Genomic DNA, 12,342 nt, shown 5'->3' with positions numbered 1-12,342 from the left:
CTAATTTTCTCCCCTAGATTTTGGAAATCTTCCTGTACTTTGTGGACACGTTTCTAGCGAGGTCACTGGTCCCCAGATGGATGATAATACTGATATCAAAATTCTTATTTTCTACTCAAATTGCATTGACCACCTAGTTTGCATTTCTATTAGTTGAGGATCCTGGCATGCATTTAACCATTTTGCCCCCATCAAATTGCGTCCCCAAACTGGTTCCTTTGATGATTGAGTCTTCCAGCAGAAGCAGCTTTCTTTTATGATATTTGACCAAACTGAAGGGTTTCTGGATACATTGGGTGACTACATCTCTTTCAGACATCACTTCATATTCTGTTGATGGGGGCTTCTTCATTTTCCAAAGCAAAACATGTATTATATAAGGGTAACAGCTGAGAAAGTCGATGTCTCTTCTTCACAGGCCTTATTCTGCCAGAACTGACTGTAATCCAATAATTTCTGGGATTTTGAATCTTGGATGTCTGACTTCTCTGTGGGAGTGGGGGTGGATATTCAAGATACAGTCCAGTTGAGGAAAATGGGTGTTGTATAGTCACATATCTTATTCTGCCAGATCCCAATATAAACCATTTAGTCTTGGGATTCAGACTCTTCTGTGAAAGCTAGAGAAGTTATCTGAGTCCATCAAGATAGAAAAGGTTTTTTGAAACCTGAACAATTCCTCTTTCAAATGCATTACCTGCTTTTTCATTGCAGACAGCCGCAAACAAATTGGACAACCCTTAAATCTCTAAATGGTAGGCCTTTGGACATAAGCACCATAAATGTTACACTGAATAAAAGCCATTCTTCTATTAGTAACTATTATACAAGTTGTTAGATTGGTTCTTGGCTTCACTTCACTTAACTAAGTCCTTAGAAGAAATATTTAAAATATTTAGGAAGAAAACACCCTAGGGGTGGGTGGGTGTGAGCAAGGTGGCAGGGCACAAACAGCTCCTGCAAATACCAGCCTTTGCTCTATTACTTACAAACACAGTTATTTCAATGCATACTAGCCAAATTTCTAAAAACACTAGCTAAAGATTTCAAATCATGCATCAACAGAGAAAACATAGCAGATAATAGAACAATGTCAGCAAGAAATCAATCTATATTATGGCTAACAAATACAAAATGAAACTTCTCTGGTCATAAGCTCACGTCTGTGCGTCTCTGGCTGGTGGCACAAGGATAGCCTGGTAACATGACTGCCTGGAGCAAAGGTGGTAGACCTCAGGTGCCACCTAGATAAGATTTTAGACAGTGCTGGGGAGGAGTCAACTGTCATGGTATATGTGAGAACTGACACAGGAAAATGAGGGAGGGAGATTATAGGTATCTTTATTGTGAATAATTATTTATGTCATTTCTTTATTTTTATGACATAACGAGTGTAAACAGTCGAGATGGATTTTTTCCGTGCAATGGTATAGAAAACTGTTTAAATAAATAAATAGATAGATAAATAGAAGTCAAATTTAGGGTCTTGGGTAGAAAGCTTAAATCCAGAACCTCCAGGGTAGCATTCTCTTAAATGCTCTCTGTTCCACGCACAGGTCCCCAAAGGCAGGCAGAGCTCCAGAGTCTCAATGCATAGATGAGACGATGGTACAAGGAAGAAGGATTCAGTTTTGTAAGGAACTGAGGAACCTTTTGGGGAAGGCAGAGTCTTTTCTAAAGGGAGAGCTCCACCTTAACCAGGGTGGAACCAGGCTGTTGGTGGTAACATTTAAAAAAGAGATAGGGCAGCTTTTAAACTAGAACTAAGGGGAAAGCCAACAGTCGCTCAGCAGCACATGGTTCAGAGGGAGGTATCTACAAAGGATACTAATGAAGCAGGAGAGTTGGGTATTTTAAGCCAATTGATTTTGTTTTCTCCTCCCATTTTCTGTATTGCTTGGGGTTGACATGGCAATTTCATAGGCCACCTCCTGCTGGCCCATGCTCCAGTTTAAATGCTTGATATTGTGTTTTGAATTTCTCACTTAACATCTTCTTTGTGGCCAAGGAAAAATGTAGGCCTTCCTTATAGTATAACCTTTTACTGCTCTGTACATAGCCCCAGCCACCAATGTAAACAAAACCACTTGCTTTACACAATGCTTATGTGCCTATAAGTAAAGAATCACCATAGCTAAAAGATTCCAAATTATCCCTGTCAGCTGAAAAGCAGGCTGTTAATACAAACAAAAAACACACTTTGAAATGTCTGTCAGCCAATACAAGGTCTAAGAAGTAAGATGGGAGAGTTAGATTGTATAACAGTGAGTGATGAGAAAGACTTACTTGGCATCTCAGAGATATGGTGGAGGAAGAACATAAGAACTTTTGCCGTCTCTGACTATGATTAGTTTCTAAGAATTGGTGTGGGTGCAATGCAATTCAAGTGTGGATGTGTGCATTAGATTTTAGTTTTTAAATATAAAGTATGGTTGTGGTGTGTGCGTTTTGGCATCGGTGTATATATTGCATTTACAAAAGATATTTTGCAAAGAATTGCTGAATTGATATTTGTATAATATATTAAATTAAAAGTTTGTTATGATTACTGAAAATTTTGTCTGTATGATATCTTTCATGTCTAAATGTTATAAAATAAAAAATTGTTTTGAGTATTGTATAAAGATTTGATTGATACTTGCTCCTCCTTTTTTGTGCTACATTCAAATTTAAACCATGTATAATCAAGCATTGCAGGGGGGGGAGGGGGGGTCAGAGATGAATATGCAAGATTGGGAATAGCACTTAGTTCTCCTGCATGGAACTTGGGATTTACCTTTATATGTTGAGATCTTTATAGGTTAAGATGTGGATTCTTACCTTTATATGTTGGGATCTCTGAGCAGAATCCACAGGATGAAGTACCTGCTGCCCACACAAGTCACATATGTCACCATGGAGATATACACAATTTTTTCCATAACGACATTCTCCTATAGCACCATAAGGACAGAGTTCTTTCTTCAACTCCATGCTTGTAAGTGGTTTCTCACACTGTTCTTCTTTAATCACCAGTTCATGTACAGGCGTTTCAGGATCGTGCTCAGCAGCTGAGATATGTCAAAGGGAAAAATAAAGCAAAAATCTGTTCAGTACAAAGCCAGAGGGTCTGCGATACATTTATGTCCCCTCATAGTTATAAGGTATTACCTTACAAAATATATAACATCCAAGATACAGTATTAATGAAATTATTCAAAACATTGATATACAGTTGCTTGTCAAACGTTTAGGCACCTCTGGTCAAATTGTATGTTTCAATGATTCTCTAAGTAAACAAAAATTAACCACAAGACAAAAAGTGGAAATGCAATATATAAAATGAATTACTCAATTTAAAGGTCTCACAAATAGCATATTATTGGCACTCTATATGATATCTATCTAAACCAACAGCATTTTTCTGCACTAAGGGTATAATTGTCCATCTTAAAAAGTAATCTTATAGTCCTTTAAATTTTTATTATTAAACTGTTCATAAAATATTAACTCTATGGAATAAAAGATCATCCAAAATGTTAATAACTTTCAAAAGAACGTAATCAATAAACTGAACTGGTAGGCAAGACATCAAATGTCAACACAAATGATTCCAGTAGATTGAGTTATCATTGAAGTATCCAGAAAACTGAAGTGTCAGGGTCAAATATCATCCCAAAAATCAAAGCCAAGTTCTTTTAAACACATCATCTTGCATATCAGAACAATCAGGATGAAAATGCCAGTGTAGGTTCCAATATCAATGTTTTGGCAATCCTTTAACATAGTGGGCCAGATTTTCAAAGGGATACGCGAGTACTCCCTGAAAACCTGGCCCAAACTCCGCCTGCGCGCCGAGCCTATGTTGAGTAGGCTCGGCAGTGCGCACAAGCCCTGGGATACGCGTAAGTCCCGGGGCTTTCCTGGGGGGCCGTGTCGGGGTGTGTGTCGCGGCTGGCACGTCATCAGGGGCGTGTCACGGCCGGCGCATCATCGGGGGCGTGGCCGCGGCCTCCGGACCAGCCCCCGGACTGGACCATGACGCGCCGGCGGCCGGCCCAACACGCGCAAGTTACGCCTGCTTCAAGCAGGCGTAACTTGTACAACAAAGGTGGGGGGGGGGGGGTTTAGATAGGGCCGGGGGGGTGGGTTAGGTTGGGGAAGGTGGGGGAAGGCCGAAGGAAAGTTCCCTCCGACCCCGGATTTTAATGGATATGTGTGTATCTCGCCTGGTGCGAGAACAAAAGTACGCGTGTGCGCAAATTTATAAAATCTACCCCAGTCTGCCTCAGAGGAGATCATTGATGATAGCTTTAAATCCCAAACCAGAATTATGGCTTGTCAATTTATTAAATGCTGTTATTCCACAAATGTGATTCAATGAGCCTATAAGAAAGATCTTTATTTTAATCGGGACCTCCTATTTCAACCTTCTATTAGATCTGAATCTGAATGGCTGGCTTGTGTTCTCCCATTCTCAGCTGGTGTATCCTATATTAAGAGATGAATTAAGAAATTTTGGCATATGTTGGATAATGATATTGTGTTTCATGAGCTGCCTATTTTTGCTTTTCAACAGGCCCAGAATATTCAGCATCTGATTGTTCATTCAGGAATTTTGGACAGAATCTCTGGATGTAGTTACTGGCCTAGGATATCATCCTTTCAGACATTGCTCAGTGTGTCCACAATCTTTTTCCAGCAGGATTTTTCTTGCATCCTCAGAAAACTCTTTGTATTTAAGTTTTTTCAGCATATTTGAGACAGCCACTGTAATTTATATCATTATATGTCTGTGTGATCTATGCTAGTTCAGATGCTACATGACCTATCTGCAGTAAGGTGATAGAACATAGGATCTACATATGCTGGAGAAAACTTGAAGTGCTCTTGGTCTCTCACTATCTTGAGGCAACATCCTTTTTCAGACTTGATTTTCTCCATGATAGACATGGCTCTTACTTTTATTCACAGGGGTTATATTAATCTATGGCCAATACAACTTGTGTAATGATGGATTTATACCTTATATACCACTGCTTCAGATGATCTTAATAATGAGCTTGACTGGTCTTTTTTTTTTTTTTTAGATCTAAATATATTCTGTTGTAGATGGAATAATATTAATTGGATGTTTTAGCAGTTTATATTTTTGAAACTTTTAGTATCTACTGTACCATTGGCTTACTGTTAATTCTATTTCCTGTGTTAAGTTGACATCCATTTCTTGGCATTTCCAGTGTAAATGCTGAGATAAATTCTCAGAGCTTCTTTCTGTATGTGCAGGTGGAGGTTTCCTGGATGAGAGGCCTCGGCCATGATGGAAAGATGTATGTTTCCTGCTTAGTACCGAACGCCTATACATTTTTTAATTCTATATGAAGCTAAGATCAATGACAGTCCCCCTGGGCAAGCAATGTTTGAGGGTTGCTGAAACATCACTGAAGGGATAAACACTGGGTTTTTCATCCTGATTACTCTGATATGCAACTTGATTTTGATTTTTGGAACAATATTTCACCCTGACATTTCAGTTTTCTAATTTTTATTTTTTTAGATATTTTATCTTTAAATAAATAACTTTTAATTTTTATCATATGTATTTTTTCTACTTTTATTTGAATTTTTAACTTGTACTTGTCTATCCAATTGTTATTGTATTTCTCATTAAGTCTTTGTATTTTAACTGTACACTGTCTAGATTGTTTTACAGATTGACGGTATATAAAATAAATAAATAAAGTAAATACAACTTTCTGGATATTTTGATGAAAACAAGTTTACTGAATTTCTTTGTGCTGCCAGTTGATATTTTACCTTTGGGTCAGTATACTGATTAAGTTCTTTTGAAGATTTTGGAAATTTATTAACAGTTTCGATGATCTTTTGTTCCACAGATTTAATATTTTATGAACAATTTAATAATAAAAATTAAAAGGAATATAAGATGACTTTTTAAGGTGTTATTATTACACTCAGTGCAAAAAAATGCTGTTGGTTTACATAGCATATTATTGGCATTCTATATGCCACCTATTTGAGATCTTTAAATTAAGTAATCCTTTTAGGTATTATATTCCCACTTTTTTTCTTGTGGTGTTGGGTTAATGTTGATTGATAGTGCACTTGTCTTTTCCACATCTTTCTGCAATGTTTAATGCAATATTAAAATTTATTTGCTGATTTTAACAGATTCAAAATAATAAAACAGTGAATATGGCATGCACAAAAGTTTGGACACTCTTCCAGTTGATTCATTACTCCTTTTTAGAAAAGTTTTTAATAAGGCCCAAAGAGCTGATCGATTCATTAGACTTGCAATTAGTCAGATGAAGATATTTCTATAGTTGAAAAAATACTCTGATCCTAACATCATCTCCATTGTAATTGTTTACTGTCTACTTTTAACAATCCTCTGTAGTAGCTGAAAAGCAGAATATAAATCAAAATAAACCATGGGCCTTTCTAAACAGCAGTTGTCTGAGCATTTGAAAATGAAGGCTAATCACTCTTACAACACATAAAATAGCTAAAATAAAAAAATATTCAAATACTACCAGTTAGCAATTTCAACTGTCGCAAACATTGTTAAGAAGTGGAAGTTACATGGAAAGATTCAAGTCAAGACAAGATATGGAAGATAAAGAAAAATCTGATAGAACTGCCCAGAGAAACTGGTCAGATCTGCAAAACAGAATCCACAGATCACTGCAAATGACCTGCTAAAAAAATTAGCCAACACTGGAATAGCTGTCCACAGTTTTACAGTACAGTGTTGCTTACACAACAGTGATCATAATGGGAGAGCTGTGAGAAGGAAACCTTTTCTTACTACCTTAACAAAAATGTCATTTTGTAAAGACTTCAAAACAAAACCTTGATAAGCATGAACATTTCTGGAATAAAGTGCTTTGGACTATGAAATGAAAATTGAACTTTTCAGCCACAGCCACATAAGATAAATCTGAAGAAAAAAGGGTGAAGCATTTGAAGAAAAGAACTCCTTTGTCAATCATTAAACAAGGGGGTGGGGATCTATTGTACTTTGGGGTTGTGACAGGAAATTTTGTGAAGAAGAAAGTGGCTTCAACTAAATATCAACATACCCTAGAAGAGGGGTAGGCAATTCTGATCCTGGAATGTGACGAACAGGTCCAGTTTTCAGAACATTCACAATAAATATGCATGAATATATTTCAATACAATGAAGGTAATGCATGCATATATACCTCATGCATATTCTCATTGTGGCTATCTTGAAAACAGGACCTGTTTGTGGCACTCCATCGCTGGAGTTGCCTGTTCCTAGAAGCTAATGTAGCACAGTCAGTGAAGAAATTGAAGACAAAGAGAGGTTGGATATTTTAACAAGACAGTGAAACATACCTCAAAATCAACCATAAGTTATTTATAGGAAAGAAAGATGAAGGTTTTGTAATCGCTTTTAGAGCACCCAGACTTGAATATTATTGAAAATCTGTGGTGAGATCTCAAACATACAGGGCCTGCAAGGAGATCTAAGAATATTTCTGAGTTAGAAGAGTTCTGTAAATAACAGTGGGAAAAAAATTCCAAAAGTACAAAGGTAAATAAGTACATAAGATTTGCCATACTGGGTTAGACCAAAGGTCCATCAAGTATATTATCCTATTTCCAACAGTGGTCAATCCAGGTCACAAAAACCTGGCAGTTTCCAAAGGGATAGATAGATTCCATAACTCTTAAACCAGAGATAAGAAGTGTATTTCTGTAATTCCACCTTATAATGGTTTATGGATTTTTCCTCCAAGAACTTGTCCAAACCTTTTTAAAATACAGCTATACTAATAGCTTCACCACATCCTCTGGCAATGAATTCCAGAGTTTAATTATGTGTTGAGTAAAAAGAATATATTTTCTCTTATTAGTTTTAAATGTATTACCTAGTAACTTCATTGTGTTTCCCCTGGTCTTTGTGCTCTTTAAAAAGTAAATTACTGATTCAAATTTACCCATTACACATCACTCACTTTATAGACCTCTATCATATCTCCCCTCAGCCATCATTTCTCCAGGCTGAAAAGTCCTAAGCTCTTTAGCCTTTCCTCATAGGGAAATCATTCCATCCCTTTATCATTTTGGTTGCCCTTCTCTGTACCTTTTCCAATTCTGCTATATCTTTTTTGAGACGTAGAGACCAGAACTGCATACAATACTCAAAATGAGGTCACACAATGGAGCAATACAGAGACATCGTGATATTAGCTATTTAATTCACCATTGCTTTCCTAATAATTCCAAGCATTCTGTTTGCTTTCTTGGCTGCTGCTGCACACTGAGCAGAAGATTTCAACATATTATCAACAATGATGCCCAGATCCTTTTCCTGAATGCTGACTCCTAAAGTGGAACCTTGCATTCTGTATCTATAAATAAAAGGATTACATGATTTAAAGATCTCAAATAGTTGTCATATAGAGTGCCAATAATATGCTATTTAGACCAACAGTATTTTTTTGCACTGAGTGTAACCATCTACCTTAAAATGTCATCTTATAGACCTTTACATTTTTATTATTAAAATGTTCATAAAATATTAAATCTGTGGAACAAAAGATCATCCAAACTGTTAATAAATTTCCAAAATCTTCAAAAGACCTTAATCAATATACTAACCCAAAGGTAAGACATCAACTGCCAACAGAAAGGAATTCAGTAGACTTGAGTTCTCATATGACTATGAAGAGATAGACCTGAATCCATCCATATTCCTAGACCTTTGGCATAGGGAAGGAAAAATAACATTGTCTAAGGTAATGAAGGAAGGAAAGGGTTTGCTATAAGACCTATTTTATAGCTATGAATTTGATTTTGCCAACATTAATCCCAATTTATTATGTGTAACCATTGTTTAATAGTAGTCATACATATTCCAATCAGTCTCTCAGTATCAGATCAGTTAGACTGCACTCAGATAAAAAATTGGATATCATCAGCAAAAATTCTGTATCCATCACACAAGATTATGAGTATCTTACAAATAGGAGTAAGATAAATATTGAACAATAAAGCTGATAATAAGGAGTCTTGTGGGACACCAGTACAAAGGACTGTCTATAGGGATGTTAGATTAACTGCCTTTCTTTAGCAGAACACTCAGATAAGTAATATTTAAACCATTCTTAGACAATCCCATATATATCAGATTCTCTCAGGCAAAAGAACAGATATTGTGATCGATGGTGTCAAGAACAATGATATATCCAAAAGGACCAGAATATAACTTTTGCCATCATCCATGCCTCTCCTAAAAATGTCAAGCAGGGAAACCAGTAAGGTTTCAGTGCTCAATGTCTGATTAAACCCAAACTGGTAGGGGTCAAGAATCTGGTTCTCTTCCAGAAAGTTTGATAATTGAGTTAAGACAATTGATTCAAGCAGTTTAGCCAAAAATGGCAAAGATGATATTTGCCTATAATTGGTTAGAAAGCAAAATTGCTTACCTTGTAATAGGTGTTATCCCAGGACAGCAGGTTGTAGTCCTCACATATGGGTGACGTCACTGACTGAGCCCTATTGCGGGAAAACTTCTGTCAAAGTTTCTAGAAATTTTTGACTGGCACTGTGAGGCCACTGAGCATGCCATGATATTCTCTGCCACAGGGGTCTCACTCTAGTCTTTGTTTTTCCGCACTGCTGTAAGCATCGCGGAGACAGGAGCCCTGTGAGTTTCTTTACTCACTTCTGACTGAAAAACTCAATTTTTTCAAACAATTTTCTCCCATACGGGATCTCACTCTCCTTTTTCTCACCGGACGGTGAGAAATTGTTACAGTTTTCACGTTAGTGAGAACGATATTTTTCTCTCACAAAAATTTCTGTTTTCATCGACGGCTGTCGATACTGGCATGGCTTTGAGGTTTAAAAAATGCTCGATTTGTAATCGGACCATGTCAATCACAGACCCACACCTAGAGTGTGTCGTTTGTTTAGGCGAAAAACATGACATCTCGTCCTGCCAAAAATGTCAGGAAATGACTCCGAAGGGAAGGAAACTTAGGCAAGAAAAAATGGAACATCTTTTTCACCTACAACTCCTTTCTTCACCTTCGACGTCAACAAAATCATCCCCAGCAAGAGTTACAAAAAAAGTCTAAAGTTTCTAGAAACTGACAGAAGTTTTCCCGCAATAGGGCTCCATCAGTGACATCACCCATATGTGAGGACTAGCATCCTGCTTGTCCTGGGATAACAGTTGTATCTAGGCCTTGTTTTAAGGATGTGGGAACATTACCTTCATTTAGTGATAGATTGATCAAAGTGATTGAAGAGGGAATAATTGTGTCTCTAATGGAGAAATTACTTACCTGGTAATTTCGTTTTCCTTAGTGTAGACAGATGGACTCAGGACCAATGGGTACAGTGTACTCCTGCTAGCAGTTGGAGATGGATCAGATTTCAATCTGACGTCAGCCCCTAGTACATATACCCCTGCAGGAAGTGCAGCTCTTCAATATTCTCCTCGAAAAGCATTGTGGATATATGTGTGACTGACTGATTAACTTAATAATTTGGTTAACTTGGATAATTTCATAACTGGGATAATTTCATAACTTGGTTAAACGTTAAAACTTGATTAATTTGAACTGGTTGATTGGCTATAGCTGGAGACCGCCAGTGTACTCAACCAGAAAGCGTCGACAACTGGCAGGGTGGATGCCCTAGGTAAATGAAAACATGGAGAAGGTACAGAGAAGCGCTACCAAAATGATAAGTGGAATGGAACAGCTCCCCTATGAGGAAAGACTAAAGAGGTTAGGACTTTTCAGCTTGGAGAAGAGACGGCTGAGGGGGGATATGATAGAGATGTTTAAAATTATGAGAGTTCTAGAACAGGTAGATGTGAATCGGTTATTTACTCTTTCGGATAATAGAAAGACTAGGGGGCACTCCATGAAGTTAGCATGGGGCACATTTAAAACTAATCAGAGAAAGTTCTTTTTTACTCAACGCACAATTAAACACTGGAATTTGTTGCCAGAGGATGTGGTTAGTGCAGTTAGTATAGCTGTGTTTAAAAAAGGATTGGATAAGTTCTTGGAGGAGAAGTCCATTACCTGCTATTAAGTTCACTTAGAGAATAGCCACTGCCCTTAGCAATGGTTACATGGAATAGACTTAGTTTTTGGCTACTTGCCATGTTCTTATGGCCTGGATTGGCCACTGTTGGAAACAGGATGCTGGGCTTGATGGACCCTTGGTCTGACCCAGTATGGCATTTTCTTATGTTCTTATGTTCTTACCCTTGAATCATTTTGAAAGACCAAGAGAGACGGCAGCCAAGGGTGGGATGCTGAGTCCATCTGTCTACACTAAGGAAAACAAAATTATCAGGTAAGTAATTTCTCAATTTCTTAGCTTGTAGCAGATGGACTCAGGACCAATGGGATGTATAAAAGCTACTCCCGAACCGGGTGGGAGGCTGCCCGTGACCCACTTAGTATTGCCCTTGCAAATGCCGTGTCCTCCCGAGCCTGAACGTCCAGACAGTAGAATCTGGAGAAGGTATGGATGGAGGACCATGAAGCCGCCCTGCAGATCTCGGCAGGTGACAGCATTCTAGTTTCTGCCCAGGATACTGCCTGGGCTCTGGTAGAATGGGCCATGACCTGTAGAGGTGGTGGCTTGCCAGCTTCTATGTAGGCCGCCTTGATGATTTCCTTGATCCAGCGGGCAATGGTTGCCCGCGAGGCCGCTTCCCCTTGTCTCTTTCCACTGTGAAGGACGAAAAGGTGGTCCGTTTTTCGTACGGGTTCGGACATTTCCAGGTATCTGGATAGGAGTCTGCCGATGTTGAGGTGGCGTAGACTACGGACTTCTTCCGAATTCTTCAAGCCATCCATCATTGGTAGTGAGATGGTCTGGTTGAGATGGAAGTGTGAGACCACTTTGGGGAGGAAGGAGGGAACCGTGCGTAGTTGGATGGACCCTGGGGTGAGTCTGAGGAACGGCTCACGGCAGGACAGTGCTTGTAGTTCCGATATGCGGCGGGCTGAACACACCGCCAGCAAAAACACCGTCTTTAAGGTTAACAGGCGGAGGGACAGGCCTCAGAGAGGTCTGAAGGCGGTTACCGCTAGGAAGTCCAGAACGAGATTGAGATTCCACAGAGATACCGGCCACTTTAGTGGTGGGCGAATGTGTTTGACTCCTTTCAGGAAGTGTGATACATCCGGGTGAGAAGCTATGCTGTCGCCCTTGCTCTTGGAGCCATAAAATGACAATGCGGCCACCTGTACCTTGATGGAGTTGAGGGACAGACCCTTCTGTAGTCCGTTCTGTAAGAATTCCAGGATCACAGGAACTGTAAATGAGCATGGCTTG

General features: G+C 38.6%; 1 protein-coding gene across 6 annotated transcripts in view; it reads right to left on the bottom strand.

Moving 5' to 3' along the window:
- The window catches only part of MKRN1 (makorin ring finger protein 1), a 180,669-nt gene that overhangs the window by 40,996 nt on the left and 127,331 nt on the right, over nt 1-12,342 (bottom strand). For 5 of the 6 annotated variants that reach the window (XM_029615775.1, XM_029615777.1, XM_029615780.1 and 2 more), the window contains one exon: nt 2,821-3,050. In XM_029615775.1, coding sequence (XP_029471635.1) covers nt 2,821-3,050 — 230 coding nt within the window. Of the gene's footprint in view, nt 1-2,820; nt 3,051-8,634; nt 8,736-12,342 lie in introns of all 6 variants that reach the window. The other variant, XM_029615778.1, reaches the window with a different exon arrangement.

Source organism: Rhinatrema bivittatum, chromosome 9, assembly GCF_901001135.1.
Source record: "Rhinatrema bivittatum chromosome 9, aRhiBiv1.1, whole genome shotgun sequence".
NCBI classification, from domain to species: domain Eukaryota; kingdom Metazoa; phylum Chordata; class Amphibia; order Gymnophiona; family Rhinatrematidae; genus Rhinatrema; species Rhinatrema bivittatum.
This window is presented reverse-complemented; position numbering and strand designations above follow the sequence as displayed.